The 22,021-nt window shown below is 44.2% G+C and overlaps 1 protein-coding gene across 2 annotated transcripts in view; it reads right to left on the bottom strand.

The window, feature by feature from the left end:
* Window positions 1-22,021, bottom strand: part of ABCA5 (ATP binding cassette subfamily A member 5) — a 1,464,780-nt gene that overhangs the window by 799,071 nt on the left and 643,688 nt on the right. For both annotated transcript variants that reach the window (XM_078654285.1, XM_078654286.1), the window contains exons 17-18: window positions 16,393-16,532; window positions 2,627-2,746 (exon numbers count right to left, since the gene is read on the bottom strand). In XM_078654285.1, the coding sequence (XP_078510411.1) occupies window positions 2,627-2,746; window positions 16,393-16,532 (260 nt within the window). The remainder of the gene's footprint in view (window positions 1-2,626; window positions 2,747-16,392; window positions 16,533-22,021) is intronic.

Raw genomic sequence — 22,021 nt, 5'->3', positions numbered from 1 at the left:
CACTGGAGGCTCAAAAAAAGTGATGCTCTGGCGATGCAAGCCTCTCATAAATAAGCCCCAAAATATTCTGGGCCTTACTTATGAAGACTGGCCACACTTTTACGCCACCATTACGTCACTTTTTGTGATGCTGTGGCAGTGTAATAGATCTGTGAATGTACTCAAACCAAACAGTCCTGTAGGACTAAGAAAGCAACATGCCCCTCTCGCTGAACCTGGCTATCCAGACAGTAGTGCTTCATGAACATATGGAGGGATGTCGACATAGCTTCATGGCAGATGACCAAGGCAGTAGTAGAAGCTATGAATATGCACTCACCCCTTCTAGAGGCTGCTTTCTGGCCAACACACAGCATGTCTTAATGCTGAGCATGAGCCAAGAGGAGAAGGTCCTCTTCTGCATGACCATTCCTTTGATTGCTCGAGTGAACCCCAAAAAGAGTTGGTACAATCACTGTAAAAGCTCAGTGCTCTTTTGGGGTCCAATCAATGGAGTCTCTCCTCCTCCTTAGAGGGGTGAGGCCCAGAAAAGAATGTCAGGAAGGTGATATTTTGACTGAAGTGGAATGACATCACAACTTTTGATGAGAAAGAAGCTTGTGTCCACAGATCCAGGTTATCTTAGAAGAAGGGGGCATATGGTGGGTTGATACAGAGAGCTTAAATTTCACTTAATACGTTGTGCCGATGTTAAAGCAACAAGGAACACCGTTTAGGAGGTGAGGAGTCACAAGAAACAGCCGTGAGGAGGTTCAAAAGGAGTACACATCAAATATGTGAGAATCCAGTTAAGGTCTCCTTGTGACATGACAATGAGAGAGGGAGCAAGCAAATATTTCAGTCCTTTCAAAAAAGGCATCACAACAGGTGACTTAAATATTGAGGGCTGATTGGCAACTGCAAACAAGTGGAAAGATACTCTTTAACTGTGCACAGACAAAGCCTTGCTGGGCGAGATACAAAACAGACAACAAAATGTCAGTTAACTTTGCCTGGAGGGAGTCAATTTACCTTGAGCTACACCAAGCCACAAATATGTCCCAATCACATACTTGTACGTATACTATATAAGTTGAGGGATGCTGTCAAGATATCATCAACCACCTCCAGAGGAAGTTCGAAGGTGTTCAGCTGTTACTGCTCGATCACCAAGCATTAAAAGTGCAGATTGTTAAGGCCCGGGTGTAGGACCCTGACCCGTTGCTGCAACAGATCCTACCTGAACGGCAGACTGAACAGCCTGGATACATGCTCATGCCAAAGATACCACACTCTCCTTACCCAATCTGGGCCACTAGAATGACTTAAGCCCGGTCAATACAAATGTTTTTGTGTACAACTTGGGGTAGAAGAGGCATTAGCAGGAATCATACAGAAGTCCCAAGTTCCACCCTAAGAGGTAAATTCTGAGTGATAATTATATTTGGCTGTTGCATGTTGAGTATTATTAAGGTGGTCTGGTAACAAGTTTTTAGTTATCGACAAGCACAATGGTATGTGCTGAAGGGAGGCCTGGTGGGCGATGCTGGCTAGTGCCCAGGCATTGTTAAGAGTGGGTCCAGAGTGAAGTGTTACTATTTGTCACACCTGTTTATGAAACAGGGCCATTTGCTGGATTGGCAGGCAATTTCTGGTACTGTGTGGTGAATAAGAAGAAGTCAGAATGTGTTCTGGGTCAATGAGATTGAGAAGGTTTTTTATTTTCTTGTTAGGAACTTTTGGCAAGGCTTCTGTGCATTGAGAGTCATGGGGAGCTTCAGCTTTTAGTGTGTTCTTGGTCTCCTTTGTGATAAATAGTATAAGCATGGGAACCGTGCCTGCACTGCAGATCGAGCGCCCTTATCTGGGGTATAAAGTGTTGTGTCTTAGAATGGTTACTACCTTGTTATCAGTTTGCATCATCCTTCCCTTGTGGTGATTGATAGGTCATTTTTGGTGTGAATGTGGGCATCAAAGTTTATGAAATGATGTGTCGGATACATGCTCGAGGTATATGTAGGAAATTTGTGAGGAGAGCAGGTGGAGGTCAGTGTGTGTAGATGGCTCAGAGTTATTCACGGGTGTGTCCTGATGATGCTACCTGTCTAGCAGCCATTGATATATGCACTGTCTGATTGTCCTCTTTCTTCTCATTGGATGTTGGAAGAAAAGCAAGAGACAGCAGAAGGAGTGGAAGGGGAAATGGTGGTCAAATGTAAAGGTGGAAAAGGGAGAACATAGGTCTGAGAGTGGGAAAAGTACAAAAAGTTGGGATCCGGTGTAATAAGAAAGAAAAATGAGATGAAAACAAAAAAACTGAGTTGCAATAAAACTATAGTTCTAGTGTATCCTTTTTGGTTTGCAGACAATAATTATTTCTACATACCTGTATAATACAAACTCTAGAACATAATTGCTTTTCATTAACTGCGTCATGGAACAGAAGAACAGAAAGAACATATGATGTAGACTGCAACCACTGTTCATTTCGGCAAACTAGTTGGAATTCCATATTCCAATTGACTGCAACTTGGTCATGAGGGTTGTACCAGTTTTGCAAACTTACACAAAAAGAAGGACATCTTTCATTGCCACAATTAGAGATTACTGTTGTCTTCTCAATGAAGAAAATAGGAGTATGTATTACCTGCTTGATCAATTTCTGCCTCGACTTCCAACTTCAGGAAGACATCCTCCAAGGTGGTCATTGAGACTCCGTAACTAATGACTCCAAGGTCCCTGTGGCCATCCAGATCTGAAAATAGCCCTGAAAAACACATTTTTGATAATTTTACAAAAGGTATTTGTTTACCACAGTATTCCTTGCCCATTGTATGAAACAACCCTTGGAAGTGTTTATGGAAAACAAGGTATAGTAGATAAATCATTGGGTCTGGAAGCAAAAGGTACCAATTATTTTATTTTATTTAAATGGCTGTATTTATAAAGAGGGAAACTATCCCTAAAAGATGTTTGACCATTCTACATATTAACAGGATACAAAGCCAACAAGTGAGAACAGACAATCATGCAGAAACCTATACAATGAGAACTTAAGAAAATACATAGGTAAAAATAAACAATAGACAGCATCACAGTGTGGTGAGAAACAAGATAATGAGGTTGCGGGGCAGCAGGCTATGCCGGAGAACTACACCTCTGGATAGTCGTAGGTGACCACGCCCCCGTGATGTCTCAGCGTTTACCTGACTAGCGTGTACGCCGGGACCGCTCCAGCGATGACCGCAAATGCCGTATTTTTGAAACATATAAGCCACGGCAGGAAGTAGAGAAAAGAGGCGGCTGCCCTTTTTTCGAAGAATGCTTCTGGTGTGACCCGGCTGGTTACAGAAGAAACAGCATTTTGATACAAGTGTGGCGGCGGCGGAGAGGTCAGAAAGAAAAACACAATGGAGAATGTTTTTTTGATACGGCGGTATAACACAAAAGTCGGGCGGAGCTTTAAAAGATGTCTGGATAGAGCCAGTAAGAGGCTACCAGGGGACCTGCGGCAGAGGAGGAAGTCGGAGCTTTGCTGGACTGGAGGCCCTGAAGCGGGAGAACGGGAGAGAACGGGAGAGAGGCCAACAGGTGAGGAGGGGCAGGAAAAATAAGGTCGCATGGTATGCCTCTAAAGAGATATAAAAGGGGCATAAAGTGCAGTAAAGTGCAGTAATTTAACGTGCAGCGAATATACCAGTAATAACGAACGAACAATTGGCGCTGTTAGATGAAGCAAAGTTGAAGGAAAAAAAAAGTTTTTGCTCTTGGGCATTGGAGTGGTATTGTCGCTGCATGCCCGCTGGCTCTTCTTGACGATTAAAGTCAGATTGATTGGGTTAACATGGGGAGGCGCGATAAATTGGGTTGGTTGGTATCAAGTGGGGATACGGCCATCGGCCTAAAAATAGAAACACGGTTGGCTAAGGCACAGAATAAAAATCTGGCAGCAGGAGGTGGTAAAATGGGGGAGCCTCATCTGTAGAATGCCAGCTTTGAGAGCTCAGAAGAGGGGGAGCTAACGCTGGAAGCAACAACAGAGTCTCCCAGGATGCGTATGGAAGCTAAAATGCCCCCCGCCCCCACAACATCTGCTAGTGAATCAGGAGACGTTGCAAAGCAGATAGAAGCATCTTCAAAGGGCAAAAAGGAGGCAGGAGGTAGAAAGGGGTTCCCCTTGTTTGCGAAAAAAGTGTTACAGCCTACCCCCCTGCAGCCCAATCTATCTCCATCTCAGAACATTGCCCCTGATCTCACCTCTCCCGACCAGTTTCCGTTGGATTTAGGTCAGTCAGCTTCAACATCTCCTGAATTTTCCATGGTGGTGCCAGGTACTTTACACAATCAAAGTTCGCTACCTTCACCTTTAAGCCCAAGCTCAACTTTTACTACGCTGCCGCAAGAATTCGAATCAAACCTGCTAAATCCGGCCTCTCCGACCTCTCCGACCTCTCCATCTTGCAGTAATTTGGTGTTGCAAGTTTCAGTTCTGCCTCCGGTTTTGCCTATCCAGGTGAATCAAGAGCAGATATCAAACAAGAACAATCTGACCCTTCCTGCGCAAACACAGGACATACAAAGCCAGCAAGTACCTCTTCCTGAGCATGATATGGAATTTTTGAATGCTCTAACTGAGGGTCCAGCAGTAGAGTCTGGGGCTACTAAACAATTGGAAATTAAAACGTTGCTCAACCTTATCCTTGAAGAGATTAGAGCTATGAAGCAGTCCCAATAGAACGAAATCGCTTCTCTGCATTCCAGATTAAATAAAATAGAGGAGGCAGTCACGTGCCTTCCGGGCAGAGTACAGGAAGCAGAGTTGCGGATCTCTCAGTTGGAGGATCAGATGTCGGGACTGCTCACTAAAGTGCGTGACGTTACCAAGGATAAACTTACACTGGAAAATAAACTTGAGGAGTTGGAGAACCACTCGCGGCGATCAAATCTTCGCATTGTGGGTGTACCAGAGAGGGTGGAGGGAGCTCAGGTACCGCAATGGGTGGAGTCTTTTATTAAAGAAAAGGTTCTACCAGATTTCAGTCGAGATTTGACTATTACAACGGCCCATAGGGTCCCATTTCATCCTTTACCAAGTTCAAGTGGTCCACGTACGATACTAGTCAATTTTTCAGATTACCGGATTAAGGAAACGATCCTTACTAGGGCTATATAACAAAAGCAGTTTCCAGTAAATGAAACGTCGAACTGTAGGTTTTTTCCAGACTCATCGGCAGCTGCTGCCCGGAGACGGAAGGAATTTGTTAAATTGCTTTTTCTTTTCAAGGCACAAGGAGCGCAGGCATCTATTGCCCAACAGTCTAACATACGCGTCCTTGTTAAAGGAAAGTTCCACATGTTAACCAACATAGACGATACACAGGTGCTCCTCAAGGATATGTCAGGACCTCAGTAAGGTGGTTGACATCCGGTTTCCAGCTGAAAGGAGTGAAGAGGGGGGTTTGCGTTTTTTGTCACTTGCTAGGATTTGGAGAAAGAAAAGATGAAAAAACTAACCCAAAAAAAATAATGAATTTAGTAAGTTTGTAAGTAAGTTTGTAAAGGCTGCTATATTTAGCTTGATTAATTATAGGATACAAAATATCACAGGGGCAGGGTTAACCTGGGTGCAATTACATGGCACCCTTAAAAGTAGCAGGGGAGGGTAAGAGGTGGAGTGTGTGGGGAAGCAGGGGATCAACACTTGGGGGTGGAGGGTCGGGGGTTTGAGGTGCTGGAGAAGGGTTAGGGGTGGGGAAAAGGTTTAGGTGTAAAATGAGCAGTAGCAGTGGTGCACTAGTTAAGAAAATCGAGAATTGGCGGTAAATGTTTATGGTTAGGTTTGAAAAGAAGGGGAAAAACAATGATTAATAGGTGTGGTATTTTATCTGTTAATGTCAATGGGATATTAAATAAGTCTAAATATGGAGCGGTAATTAGGTGGTTAGTTTCCCGATCCCCACAGGTCCTGTTCTTTCAGGAAACCCATTTGAAGATGAATTTTACCAAATTGTATCTTCCCAGGTATTTCTCCCACATATTTTTTGCTTCTGCTGGGCTAGCTAAAAGAGGGGTGGCAATATATTTTAGCCGCAATCTTCCCTGGGAATTCGGGCAAATTAGGAGAGACCCGTATGGGCGATAGATCTGGGTCGAGGCTAAGTTGAATGGGACGACGTTAAATCTCATACATTATTATGGTCCAATAGTTGACGATACTATCCCATTACTCAGGATTTCCGAATTGCTCAGAGGGATCCCGGGTAAGACCGTGGTTGGTGGAGATTTTAACTTTATTCAAGATTTGAAGAAAGATACTTCAAATAAAAACAAAAAATAGTTGAAACTCCAGACTAGAAAAGTTCCAGAAGCCCTAAAGCAGGAGCATTTACTAGTAGACCAATGGCGGTTCTGCAATCCCTCTACGGCTGAATTTACATACTATTCCAACCAATTTCACACAGCCTCACAGATTGATTTTATCCTTAGCTCACGGTCCCTAAGGGTTTTAGACACCTCTATAGGGATCAATCCCTTTTCTGAGTATTCTTTAGTTGCAGTCGAGTTTGAGATCGAAGGAGGAGTGAAGGTTCAATCCAGGTGGCAGATGGATCGGCTGCTCCTCCAAGACGCTATGTGGGTAGCTTCACCTAGGGAATGGATACAGGAGTTCTTCAATCGGAATGAGGGCACAGCTGAAATCTTTTCGGTCTGGGGAGGTTTCAAGGTAGCCATTAGAGGTTGTATGATAGCACGAGCTGCTGTGCAGACGAGAGAGAGGTGCGACAAGATTAATAAACTTCAGTTGGACGTGTCAAATGCTTTAATTTTTAGAGGCACTTTACCTCAGGGAGCAGCTGCTGTTTTACAACTGGAAAGGGCTAAAGCCGCTTTAAAAGAGTTTTTTTTAAATGAGGAAAACAACAGCTCAAAAACCTACCAGCAAAAGATATACGAGGAGAGCCAAATGGTGGGTAAGATGCTAGCAGGGCAGACAAAAACCAAACAGGAGAAATCCACAATTATGGAGATTATTGATCCAAAAACACAAAATACAGTCAGAGATAAGAACAATATAGCTCGAGTGTTTTTGGAGCATAACTCTCAGTTATACTCAACGACATATGAGGTGGAGATGGATCAAATACACCAATATTTTTATGAAGTTCAGCTCCCTGTGGTCTCTATCCATCTGTCTAATAAACTTAAAAGTGAAATATCAGATTTAGAAATTCGGGATACAGTAAAATTAATTGCCGGGGCAAAAGCATGCGGAGCCGATGGCCTACCAATTGAGTTTTATACATTTGTTGTTAAAGAACTGACTTCCTTCTTGGCTAAACTATTCAATGCTATTAGATTGGGAGAACAGGTCCCCTCGAGCTTTAAGGAATCCATCATAGTTAGTTTTGTCAAAAAAGGGAAGGATGAGAAAGAGGTCAATTCGTATAGGCCAATCAGCCTCCTTAATGCTGATTTTAAAATTCGGATGAAAATATGGGCCCAGCGCTTCTCCCCGATTGCCCAAGCATTAATACATGCTGACCAGTCTGGCTTTGTCCAGGGAAGATCAATGGCCTCAAACACCGGGTATTTAATACAGGCGTTAGACTATGTATCTAATAATAAGATTCATACTTTGATTTCAATGGTCGACGCCGAAAAGGCTTTCGACCTAGTGAATTGGGAGGCTTTATTTACTGGTTTGCTAAAGTTTGGGTTTTCTGAGGGGATAGAAAATATGTTAAAAAATATTTACCATAATGCACAAGCAAGGGTGGTGGTTAACGCAAACTCAATAGGGACAGTGAACATTAATAGAGGTACCAAGCAAGAGTGTCTGATGTCTCCTGTTCACTTTTTTTATCGAGCCCCTAGCAATAATAATACAAGGAAATGTTAAGCCACCCATACCAGGAATGGCTGAAATCAAACTATTCGCCGACGATATTGTTCTATATCTACATCCTGATAGATTAAAGTTGGATCTAGCTCTGGACGAATTTAGTAGATTCAAAATGATTGGTGGATATAAGATTAACCAGAACAAAACCGAGGTATTAGTATTAAATTTGGATTGAAATTTTCTACCTGTGAATTTAATAACACAAGCCTTAAAAAAAGAACCAGTCAGATACCTGGGTATTTATGTCTCCAATCGGTTCGATCAACTATTTAGTTTGAATTATTCGACAACGCTAAATAAAATCCAAAATTTGTTAGAGAGACGTTTCTCTGCTACGGGCAGACTTTCACAAGATGACTGAAAGGATCAAGGAAGTAGAAATAGTCACGAAGTCATTGGTGGAGGACACGTCTGAGTTGCAGATAGCAACGGCGCCATCAGGAGGAAGCTCACGAAGGATCTCAGGAATCAGAGCGAGAGGATCTGAACCGCTCACCCAGACTGGTAATGGACGAACATGAACAGAGGCAGGACCTCTGATTGCCCGGCCTACTGGAAAGATTACAGTACTAACAGTTGGACATCGAGCTGGCTCTGGAGTCTGGACTGGGGCGAGCCTGAAGGGGCGTATGGGGCCGCTGCCTTTACGGACCCTTTACCCCAACAAGCAAGTACTATGGTTTGGGTTGGGGAGAAGCACTCTGCTAAGTTGGGGTGGCGGGCGGTTCCTTGTCCGTGGAGCAGGGAGGCAGGGTGGGGGGTTGGTTGGGAGGAAACAGGTTTTGTTTTTCAGTTTTTGTTTGTTAAGGCAGGCAGTGCAGGACTACATAAACTAGGGGCACGAAGGATGGGCATTTATATCGAGAGTAGGTCATTTTCAGCATCACACTGATGGCACACAACCCACAAGCGGACCTGCACGTTGAGGCTTCACGGGACTCCCTAGTATCCCCCCTGCGAATACTAACGTGGAATGTCAGGGGGTTGGGTGAGAAAATTAAGAGGGGACTGGTCATGCAGGCCCTAAAATGCTTTAACCCTGCGATAATTCTACTGCAAGAGACACACCTCAAGGGGAAGGCATGCCAAGCGCTGGCTAGGAGAGGATACAAAATGGCGGTGCACTCCGAGTTCAAGGCTCAAGGGGAACTGGCATTCTGGTAAAAAAAAACATCACCATTTATGATACTACAGTGTAGGGTTGACGACCAGGGGTGCTTCGCTGCGATACAGGGACAATGGGAGGGCCGACTTTTAAATATAGTGTCAGTCTACATTCCACCTGCGCTTCAATCCATAGCATTGCCTGCACTGGGAGACTTTGTTCTAGCCTTGCCACAAGGAGATCTAGTCATAGGGGGAGAATTTAACTCAACGGTAGATGAGTCAAGGGATAGATTCCCTACTAGAAAGCAACCGTCCGGGCCCTCTCGGTTCCAGAGCTTCCTCGAGGGAATGGAACTGATAGATGTCTGGAGACATATACACCCCACCACTAGTCAGTACACTTTTCACTCCGCGGTACATAACAGTCTGTCGCCGATAGACTACTTCCTGCTCTTGGGGAACCGCTTACAGTGCGTAGAGAATATAGACATTAAGCCTAGGGGCATATCAGATCACTCCCCGGTATTATTGACGCTGGCCTGCCAGGAGAAAACCCGCAAGAGAATGTATCCTATTTATCCCAACTATTTTAAGGTCCCAAGTATAAAGAAAGAACTCAAGGTGGCGACTAGGCAATATTTTGAGGAAAACACAGCCTCCGTAGAGTCGCCCTCGGTGCTCTGGGAGGCATATAAGACAGCCCTCCGGGGTCGGGCAATAGCCTCCATCACTGGTTATAAGCGCTCACAGCAGCAGGAATTGTCGACATTGGAGTTGGCCCTGCACGCGACGAACATTACGCACATGGCAGACCCTACACCAAACACAGCACACGCCCTACAGATATGTCAGCAACAATATGGAGAACACCTGAGGAAACAAACGATAGACAGTATTACAACAACGACCCATAGAATATACGAGGTGGGGGACAAAGCAGGGAAAATGTTGGCCTGGCTGGACAAGAAAGGGGGACACACCAAGGGAATACAATCCCTGCGCACGAGGGAGGGAACACTTCATTCACGCCCCCAGGAGATAGTGCACACACTCGCAGAATACTTTCGGGGGGTATATACTCCGGAGCAGGAGGTGTCGGAGGTAGCTGCTTTGACAGCGCTAAGCCACATAGATACCCAGACACTGACACAGGAAGCTAGCATGGAGCTGGAGGCAGACCTCACAGCTGATGAAATACAACTGGCTATAGGGGCGATACAATCTGGGAAGGCGATGGGCCCTAATGGCATCCCCATAGAATGGTATAAGATAATGTCTCATGCCCTCAGTATACCTTTGTTAGCAATGTTTAATGATAGTCTGGCAACTGCAGAACTCCCATTGGATCAATGTACTGCGACAATCGTGGCAATTCCAAAGCCCGGCAAGCCCCCATGGGAATGCACATCATATCGCCCGATCTCACTGCTAAATGCAGAAGCTAAAATACTAGCGAAATTGTTAGCCAGCAGATTGATGACCCACCTCCCGCAGTTGATCCATCCGGATCAGTCAGGCTTTATGCCAAACAGAAATACTGCCCTCAATCTCAGGCGAGTCCATGGGGTGTTGGCGCGAGACTCATCATTATCAGACCCGGCGGTGATACTATCATTGGCTGCCAAAATGGCATTTGACATGGTGGAATGGCAATATCTTTTCGCTGTACTGTCCCGAATGGGATTTGGCTCCAAATTTAGGGCCTGGATAAGGCTTTTATATGCTAACCCAGTGGCGCAGATGACAGCTAACGGGCATTTTCATCACACGCGGTGCCATTGGCCAGAGGGACACGCCAGGGTTGTCCCCGGTCACCCTTGCTGTTTGCATTAGTCCTGGAACCTCTGGCAACCTTAATCCGAGAGACCCCCTTATTGAGGGGTATCAGTTGGAAGGAGGGATGGGAGGATCGCCTCTCGCTCTATGCCGACGATATGTTGGTGTATTTGACGGACCCGGAAAACGGAATCCCTGAACTTCTCACACTCTGTAAGGTTCACGGGAAAGCGTCAAGATACACCATTAATTGGACTAAGTCAATGTTGTATGTTCTGAAGGGACCTGCTCCTCTGCTTCCGGTTGACTTCCCACTAGTATTGGTGGAGGACTCTTTTAAATATCTAGGTATATATGTTACTAGAGACGCGGTCGACTTCTTTGAGAAAATTTGGTACCACCATTAGACCGACTGAAACGAGATGTGACCCACTGGGCATCTTTGCCCCTAACGCTGCTGGGCAGAGCAGCGCTATACAAAATGATGGCACTGCCACGATTTCTTTATGCACTCGATAACACTCCTTACCCGGTTCCGCTAAGATTTTTTAAACAAGTAGCGGCCCTGGTCTCGACCCTGCTGTGGGGAAATCGTCTGGCCCGTATTGCGCAAATTGAATTAAACAAAAGCTGGTATGATGGGGGGATTGCGTTGCCTAATTTACAGTTATATTATTGGGCGGCACAATTGAAAACCCTTAATCACTGGATCCATGCACCCCAAGATGATCCGGCTTATAGGGCTGATAGGGCACAACTAGGCTCGAACAACATGCTTGCAGTGCTCTACAATAGGAAACTGGCCGCGAGACTGATAGGACCCACGAAACACTCTGTCACACTCTGGTATACGGCGCAAGCGAGACTGGGATGGAAGGGAACTATAACCAAACTCACCCCGCTGTGGGACGCCAGGGCATTGGGTCAATTGAGAAATAGTAAGGGCTTCACGCAGTGGGACAATACCGGCATATCTACGGTGGGAGACCTTTGGGACAAGGGAACAGTAATTCCTTTTACACAACTTCAACAGCAATATGACTTGGGATCGACTGAAATATATAGATATGTACAGATTAGACATGCTTTACTAACGGTGCTACCGGCGGGTACCGAGGTCCCGGAGGCCTCCCCACTGGAGGATCGGCTCTTAACTGACTACATGCAACACAGTGCAACTTCACTCACATACCGGAAGCTGCTTAATAATCTACCGGATCCAACACTTAAACTACGTGAAAAATGGGTGGAGGAGGTGGGTTCATTAGACGATACGGAATGGTTAGAGGCCCTGGCGTCCCCTAAGGAAGTGGGCATCTCAGCTAAGTTTAGACTAGTGCAGCTTAAAATCCTACATCGCATATATTACACCAGGACCACTTTGTATAAGCTTCAGCGCACGCAACACCCCTTCTGTCTCCGTGGATGTGGGGAGGAGGGTACCCTATTTCATACTTTATGGGACTGTCCAGTGATCTGAATTTTGGCGGCAGGTAATGCGCACTATCTCACAAACGCTAAAAGTGTCCCTCTTACCTGAACCACGAACATGTATCCTTAATGTGTGGGACCCGAATGACCTCACTCGCAACAGACAAGTTTGGGGAACACTAGGAATGATGATTGCTAAGAGAGACATTGCACAGAAGTGGGGCGCGGCAGATAGACCTACATTATCAGCTTGGTGTAAACATATTGACCTGGTAATGATAACGGAACGTTCAGTATATGCCAACAGGGGGAGTCCGCGTAAGTGGAATCAAATATGGACTCCTTGGAACGTTTTTCGAGGGGAAATATGTGAACCATTGCCTGAGGGAGACGTTGATAGTTCGGATGACGAGACGGAGGATGTTTGAACTGGGATGGGAGGGGGGATTGTGACTGACGTATATCGAGATGTATTACTGCCACTATGCGTGTTACCTATTCTACTAAGTATAGAAACGTGATTGTAACTTTGCCATATTACTGAAGGTATTCCTGATATTGTAACTGCCTTGTTTCGCAATAACATGTTTAAAAAAAGGAAGAAAAAAAAGAATTGTTAGAGAAATGGACGTCATTGCCATTGACCTTGATTGGCCGTGTGGCCTTGGTAAAAATGTCGATTCTTCCTTTATTGATTTTACTTTTTTCGTACGTACCGCTAAGGATTAACTCCCAGTATTTTAGAGAGATCGATTCCATGATCAGGGGTTTTGTCTGGAATAAAAAAGCTTCTAGGGAGAAATTGGCTATACTTCAGTTGGAAACTATACAAGGGGGCCTAGCTCTACCAAATATACGAATGTATTACATGGCATCGATAATGGATCTCACAGCACGTTTATTGAAAGCAGAGGGTTTATTTGACATGTTTTTTATGAAAAAATGATTCAGGAGGGTGGATCTCAAGTCCCAATCTTTTTAAAAACAGCAAAATTACCCAAAAAGACCAGGTATAAGACTGTTCGGGATTTTGCCTATAGATTGCAATTTTTATTCAAGCAGGGAGGGCGTGGTGGATTCCATTACTTAAAATTAGAGGAGTGCAAGAGTATGGGACTTCAAATTCAGTCGAACAAACTCCAAAAGTGGAAAGATCTAGGCTTTGGAAATTTAGCTTCCTTTTTTGTAGCACAGAAACTCAATACTTGCCGGGAAATAATGGCAAGATCTGACAATAAGTTAAAATCGGGATTTCTTGTATTCCTTCAGATTATTAATTTTATAAAAAAATAAATATAACTTATTGCCAGGCACACCACCGATGGCTACTGCTTTGTATAAAATAAGATTAACGGGAATAGGTAACTGGTATAAGTTCCTGAAGAAGGGTAAAGACTCTCCCCTAGTTGACGAAATCCTGGTTAAAATATCTCAGGAAACTAACTGTTCCTTTTCAAGACAGGAATGGGAACGGATCGCCCAGTTAGGTAACAAGACTCTTCGCGCTGCCAACTTTAAGAGAATGTCCTTTATATCGCGTTGGTTGGCCTATCTAACTCCCAAAAGCACGAAATAAACGATTTTCGGGAGTAGAGAATAGATGTTTTAGATGTCAGTTCCTGGAGGGGGGAGATTGGCTCCATACTTATAATACTTGTCCCAAATTGTTTGACTTTTGGTCCCAAAATGTTTTCCTCAATTAGTCAGGGTATTAATAAAGTAATTGAACCTGAAGCTGAGATCGCGCTATTTGGCATTTCAACTAAGAGAAGCGATTTGTCTAGGGCAGAAGAATCTTATATGGCAATTTACACTTTGGTGGCCCGTTTCCTAATACTCCAAAACTGGAGGTCCAAAAAGATAACATCCTATTTTAAATGGGGTAATAAAATGAGACGGGTTAACCATTTTGAAGAGGCCTATGCCAAAAGAGTGGGATCCACGAGAAAATGTAATAAAAATTGGAAGTATATAACAATAATGAATTCTCAACCTCCATGTAACATTTCTTTTTTTTTTTTTTTATAATATGTCAAAATTGAAATATATATGTGTTAGGGAAAAATGAGCTGTGGTAACCTTTTGTAATCATGCATTTTATACGTTATCTTTTCACAGTAGTGGGGTACATTATGCACTTAAGCACTTTAGCACAAGACACTTTATGTACACTACCAGTTTAGGCCAGTTAAATTAATATCCTATTTTGGATCTGCCATTGTACAAATAGTTTTGGATAGATTACAACGGTTTGAAATAGGTCTAGTGGAGTATTGTGATTGGGAGATACTTGAGCACAAGACAATTTATGAGAACTAATAGTTCAGGCCAGACATGTGAACTTCTTTTTCGTGTGCCAGGAACTGGTATTACTAGTTTAGGCCCGATAACACTTGAACTATGGACACTTAATACTGTGATTGTAAAATTGTATTAGGAATTGGAATGCATTTGACACTTTTAGGTGGTACATTTGTGGATTTGTGCAAAAATGTGTAGTCTTGAATATATAATGATGAATTGGATTTTACTCAATTTCGCTCAAAGCTGTTAAAACCCTTGAAAGGCATTATTCTAGATGCAAATGTTGTTTCTATCTCCTATTTGTCCACTGCTTTGCACAATAAAAAATTAAACAAAAATTTAAAAAAAGAGAAACAAGATGAAGGGATATAGTCTAAGACAGTAGGATGATAGTGAAAAAAAAGATTTCCCCAGACTCAGTGACAGACCAAGTCTAATGTCAAAGGGGAACAACAGGACCAAGAATATGTAACTGATAAAAGAGCATATGTGGTGAAAGTCCAGTCTTAAAACTCTGTAAAGACAAATATTCTAATGGCTGCTGAAGGAAGAAGTGTGGGGAGCTAGTTGATCACATATTTTATGAACTCTCAAACATCAGTGTGTACCGTGTTGAGCCAATGGGGTTTAGTATTACACACAGAACACTTAGACAGATGAAGTAAGTGCTGGTCACTGAAAGCACTAACTTTTAATAGAAACCAATAGGTATTACCGCTGGCAGTGTACAATGATATATTTATTAACAGCATTATAACATAACCTGCTATGCTAAAATGGGTTGCTGCAAATTACAATGAAAAAATCCCAATTTCATAAGGTCTGCATGGCATGAAGGCTAGGGGGGTTATGGGATGGGGGTTTCATGACTGTACATATTGGGAATGGAAAGACACTATTTACTACGGGAGTGCCAGTAGAAGGCAATGGGTTTTTCTAACATTAACTGAAGAAATGTTAAACATTGCTTAGAATTCACATGCTTCTAGATAAAATGGAAACAACAAATATGGAACTAAAAGCCACTACTCTAGTACACCCAAGGGCTCAAGCATCCAACAAACAAATAACTTCATGGATGAGCAAAAGGGACAGAAAAGGGTTATTACAAAGTCACTATAGGAGGTGGCTATAGACCAAGCGAGAAAAACTCAATTCATAAAACATGATATAGTTCTATTAGCAAAGATCTGGTCTGTGGTGGAACCGGAAAGAATGCAAGGCGATCTGTTTATCTAAACACAGACGCCAGTTGATATCATAGTAATGCTTGTTATTGCTCAAATTTAACGTTATCTGTAGCTATATTTTGCAAGGGCTAACACATTAGATTTATGTATAAAAGTGTATCGCAAACTCACACTTTTCCAAATAGAGGGTAACTGGGAGGAGTTAATGTAAATTATTTGGCAAGTACTGGGTCGAGGTCAGTAAACTGAAAATGTAATATGATCAGAGGATGTAATCAAGAAGTGACACGAAGTTGTTTAAGTTTCCTGCATGTGTTGAACCGTGTTGTAAGAAAGTGTTAAAATGCAATCGGGTAATTTTGAGATCTCAATTTTGGCTCAGCCTTATTAACCAAAATCTAAAGCTGTGTCAAAATCAAGCAAGAGTTATGCAATAGACTTTAGACACGGCCACAAAAAAAGTTTAATTCATTTGGTTGCAGATACCACAGAAACATTGTTTGATTCCAGTGATTGCTAGCTAGTTATGATCACTGTTGCTGTGTTGCCTTTTAGTCAGTCTTAAGTTAACATTAACACGTGGAACTGGCAGGGAACTAAAAGGTGATCAACTCCTACACAGAAGTGTAGTCAAGTAGGGAGGAGGGGTGGAGGTAGAGGTCAAAGAAAATCATTTCCATTATTTTACATCACCAAAAATACCTGAAAACTTGTCCATGTCTTTGAAAGGCAGGGCGAAGACAAGTTCATGTTCGCGTTGTTGTAATAATTTAGACCCAGCAATGTGTCCTCTGATCAGTGATGTAACAGCTTCCACATCACACATTGTGTTGATATCTAAACTAAAGGAAAGAAGAACAGAAGACAATCTAACTGCAATGACAAGTTCTATCTGCCGCTAGTAATTATATTCGCTTTGTTAAAGACCTAACCGCAGGCTACAGGATACCACTGGTGTGTGCTGGGATGGAAAACTAGTACCCTATTAATCAATATTGTTGAGGAAAGGTCAATCCTACACACCCTATGCAGAAGATACACCCTGGAGTTAGTGGTAGTTAATGTGGCTGATTTTAGGTACTGCATAAGTACCCTCTCCCCTCATCCCCACTTCCATGTAAATTCAATACAGGCCATCTAGGAGTGGAATTTTGGTGTTTCACTTGCCAACCAGTAGCGGGGTAGTTACATAAGTATGAACATTTACTTACAACTTATGTCTTTAAACATACAATTATTTTATATAACTATTAGCATCAGTAACAAACGTATTACAAAATTAACTTAATTAAAAGAATAGCGTTCCTAAACACTATAAAAAAATTCTCAGAAATACCACTAGCACATGCAATGTTAAACAACAAAATATCCCAGATTAAAAAGATGCAGGTTATATCTTTCGAAGCATCATATTGAAAAAATAAGGTTATAACCTCAGCGAATATGAATCTTCTTGTTTTAATATCATGACCAGGAAAGTTTGGTCTGGCAAGTTCACACATTGGCTCTAGAAAAGGCAGAACCAAGCTTGTCAATAAGAATAATATCTTATTGAGATAAGAACAAACTTTAATAAAAACACAAAGTGTACATGGTTCTTCAGGAATCCTGCTTGACTGCGTGGTGGAAAATGGCAAAGAACAGAGACCCTTTTCTAAGAGCTACTGGAAACGCTTCCCAAACCCCAAAACTGGATGGAGGAGTAATTACTTATACAAGCCTTTCCGAATTAACAACAGCCCACATTTAACGTACGTAACATGTTTCACTAAAAGTTAAATACCTTGGATAGATAAAAGCATTTCTAAAGTTTTTACAAAAATAATTATATTTCACTTAACAAGAGCATCGCCTACTGCTTTTAGAGCAGTGAAAGAGTGAAAAATAAAGATTATAATAACTGAACGCTATTATCAGTTTATTTCTGGTTGCTGCTTGGCTAGGTTAGGGTCGGGTGGGGCTGCCGGCCAAGCAGTCTTGCGCACTTTGCATATTCCCACCAGGTTGTAATGGACAGCCTGGTAGGGAATATGCAGAGGCTCCCTGTCCCGATCTAAGAGCCGATCCACGGTGCTCAAACCAATCACAACGCTGCATTGCAGCATTCTAATTGGTTCAGGGGAGCCTGTGTACCTGGGTGCTTCTTGCAGCTTCTTCCGGACTGGAGTAAGGGAGAGAAGAGATCGGAGGAGAGATGCGGCCAGAGGAAAAGGTAAGTGTGTTTTTAAAAATATTTTCAACTCTCCCATCGTTGTCCCGTCCCCCGGCCCGCCCACCCCCATTCCCGCTGAGCTCTTTGCCAGGGCCGGTTTCGTCCGATTTTGTTACAGGGCCGATTTTGCAGCTATGCTGCAAAAACGGCCCTGTAACAATATTGTCTCCCAGGGGCCGAAAACCGGCCCCCACCCGTGCGGCGCACCGGGGGATTGCCCGGTGCCCGCTATGGCCAGTCCGGAACCTTGTGAAAACTTCACTCACCTGTCGCAACTGGGAGATCTTTTATTTACCAACTGAAGTACAACTGCAAGGCTAGGCCAGAGGGAAGCACAAGCCCCCGTGGTGCAGGGAGCCCCACCTCGTCACGACGAACCATCCTGTGAGGAGGCCCCCCATTAACGCTAGTGAAATCTTTGCTTCTGCGCACTAGAACTAAAGATGGCTGCTCTATGTTTTCATGTGCTAACACTTGCATTGCTGCTTTTACTAAGTTGTTTGTTTTCCCTAATGCTGTAGTTAAAATAAAGTAATGGGAATAGAGTAGAGATAAGTGGTATAGAGTGCATTCATTTATTCTTTGTTCTAAAACTGTTCTTCTTTGACTTTGCTATTAGCTCATGTTGGGTTCAATCAAGTACAATGTTGCTCCATCTTGGGTCCTGAAACTGACCATGCGCCGAATTCGCCCGAGTCTACAAGCCATGGCATTGAATTCATGCCAACTCCTGACTTGCTAGAAAACCTTCATGGGAACCCGACCTCCTGAATCTCCAAGAGGATGTTAAATTATACATTGTATTTACTATTGGAACATTCATTGCAGGGTGGAATAAAAGTGCATGGGAAAATAAAATATTGGGCGGGAACAGTGATCTGAATATTGAAGAGCATGACCTCATAACTGGTATGGTGTGATGACCTCTCCTCGTCTTTTGACCAATCAAATTGAGGGAATACACACATTTGCAACATTGGGGGGTGGTACACTGCCCTGGAAAATGGTATAATTAACTAAGGTAGGCTTATTTATTTATTTATTTATGCCATTTCTAAAGAGCGCTGCAACCCTACGAGCATCCTGGCGCTGTGAAAGTGCGACTAAGAACTGAGCAACAGAGGGCAGAGTGAGTGGAATGAGCAATGCTCTAGGGTAGTTAGATTTTAGGGAAGAGCCAAGTCTAGTTAGATTGTCCGACTTGTCCGAATAGCTGACCTGTCACTGACCCAACACACTCAACATGCGATCGATAGCAGAGGTGCTGGCGGAGCACTCGGTAAGAAGATTCGATAACCCAATCAGGGTTCTGGGAAGGAGATCGATAACCCAATCGGGGTTCTGTGGGAGAAGGTTTGATAACCCAATCGGGGTCCAACTGTTAGCTGCAGAGAGGGGTGTGACGCTGGCATTGCACTTTAGCTGTGGTACCTGTCCTGACCTGCGGTGGTCTTGTCCTGATCAAAGTTAGTCCGCACTTATCCTGATTCTGGTCTGCACCTGTTCTATCCTGTTGGCACCTGCACTATCGGGGGTCCTGTCATTTATCCCAGCCCGTGGCCAGGGTTGGTCTTCACACCATTCTAGGGAAATATAAAAGTTGTGTGGATATGTCATTGTGCTGTTTCCCTCTTCTTACCCTTCCTATGTTTTAATGCTTAAAGAAAATCTCATAATATTTTCGCATCGCCTTGAGTTGAATTTTATTCTTTCTAATTGATCATGCTCTGACTGAATAAGTATGGACCCTGACATTTAAAAATTTACATAGATAACGTGTTTAAATCTTTCCTGAGACTGTGGTTATTTTAATGAGTGCAAATGTTTATTGACTACCTATTTTCTTGCTAACTCCCTTGATCCCTTAGGACTCTAGGTACCGGTGACAAGGATTGGTACGTCAAGGTATAGGTCCTAAAAGGTTAAAATTCAATCACTGGTTTAGCGTAGGTTTACCTGTTCAAAGTGTATATGTTTTATGGGCCCAGGTGAGTATGGTAAAATCTCGGGCAGGTGAGCCCGCGCTCTATCAAGGGATCACAAGCATTTGCAGTGCAATATGCGCACTTGAGAGATTTTGAGCTATTGGCATTGTAAATCTAATGTCTTTTATTTATTTGTTCAAGAATCCTGCAATAATTAACTACATTGTCGTTTACAATACTAATATGTTAAAGTTTCGAAAATGTGAGACCTATTGCTATGCCAATGCTTGTTTTCCAATGTTCAGGGGGACAGGACTGTATAATATTCGTTGTCATACTGCTAGATGTACAGGATTTGTATACCTAGACGTGTGGCGTCCCAGGAGCCAACAAGCACTGTGGTCAATGCATGCGTCATGGACAGATGATTTGTAAACATCTGGCACAGCTATCGCACCGTTTCACTATTGCCTCAACATTGCACATCAAGCACGACAGGCACCTGATGGCTTCCACGTGTGTCCCTTGAAGAACCAAGGAACAGACATGTCACCACAGTGAGCACTCCACAGCATCGACAAGCTTTCTGAAGTGACTAAAATACACCGTCATTTGAGCTCTACAATGAAGAGATACATTATTATAACATGGTGTAGATGCAGCAAAGCAATATCACAGCACAAGCCCCTTAAAATAAACCAGATGTTCACACAAAACACTGTGGAACTTTCACTGCTGCGATCACTCAAGTGATGTTTGTGTGTGCAGAGCTGTGTGCTGTGATTTAGGTCTGAAGTGAAGTGTGTGTCTGTGTGTGCAGAGCTGTGTGCGTGGGGTGTGTGTCTGTGTGTGCAGAGCTGTGTGCTGTGATTTAGGTCTGAAGTGAAGTGTGTGTCTGTGTGTGCAGAGCTGTGTGCTGTGATTCTGGAAAGGCGGGCCGACATCGGCCCTGCCACACTTATGTCGGGACGCACCGGCCCCCACTTGCCCCGGGTTCCCTGGTGACCCGGAAGTGATTGAGTCACTTCTGGGCCACAAAGGGAACAAGGCCTGGCCTGCCGGGGTTAAAAGGCCGTGCAGCGTGGGAGTCGGCCTCTTTGACTCCTGCACGCCACGGGCTGCCCCCCTTCCAGTCTCTAGGAGGCTGTCATTAATTTTCTTTTGTGTTTTCTAGGTGCGGGGAACGCGGTTCATCAGCTGCCGCTACGATCGTGGAAGACAACAGGCGGTGACCAGCATTTGGGGATTTACCAGCGGCGTAACACACCGGAGTAGCGTGTTTCGGCATCGGAGCAGTGTGATTCCTGGCGGCCTCCTAAGGATGACTCATTGCCCTGCTCTGGGACCCGCTACGTCGATGGCACCTGGGAAGCTGCGCTACGTGGGCGGCAGGATCGCTGGTGCTTGCCCGCATCAGAATGGACCGAAGGACATGTGAATTATGGTGTCCCCGCTCCCGCCTCGGGATGAAGAACTGCTGGTTGGCTCAGTTGGATAGAGTCTGTTGTTAGTAACGCAAGGTCACAAGTGCGATCTCCTTATGTGCCATAACTTTTTTAAAGGGTTAAAGCATGGGGGGCGTGGCTTGGATGGCAAGGAGGCTAGAGACCTAAGTCCGGAGCTCCCGACCCCCAAGTCCAACGAGCGGCGCGCATCATAGTTCAACGCGAGAGAAACGGGCCCCAAAGCTAGGGAGGTGTGTAGGAACCGATCAGGCACCCCGTGCGAGGCTCAGTGGAAGAAAAAGTGCAGGAACGAGGCGATGACGGAGGAGAAGACGAGCTGCCAGGGGGAAAAGAGGAGCGACCCCAAGATGGCGGCGTGACCAAGCAGACCCGGGGAAGATAACAAGCCACGAGCAAGCCAGCCCGGAGACACAACACACGACTGCCCCGATCCTACCGCCCCAGTAGAAGAGAGAGGCAGTCAAGGCGAGCGATCGGTGCAGCAGAAGCAACCGCCGGGAGGGACAACCAAGTAAGCAGACAAGCCCCGGCATAGCGAGACAGCGCGAGCAGAACAGCGCAACAAGCGCGCTAGTCGCCCCCTTACTGCTTACAACCCGCAACCCAGAACTAAGGCTGGAAATTTTAGAAAAAGGGGACAGTCACTTAAGCACAGCCCAAGCAGCGTCTGGCCAGCAGGGGAAGCCAAAAACAAGGCGGCCATCTTGGTGAGGGGGGAAGAAGCAAAG

This window comes from Lissotriton helveticus, chromosome 7, assembly GCF_964261635.1.
Source record: "Lissotriton helveticus chromosome 7, aLisHel1.1, whole genome shotgun sequence".
Lineage (NCBI taxonomy): Eukaryota > Metazoa > Chordata > Amphibia > Caudata > Salamandridae > Lissotriton > Lissotriton helveticus.
This window is presented reverse-complemented; position numbering and strand designations above follow the sequence as displayed.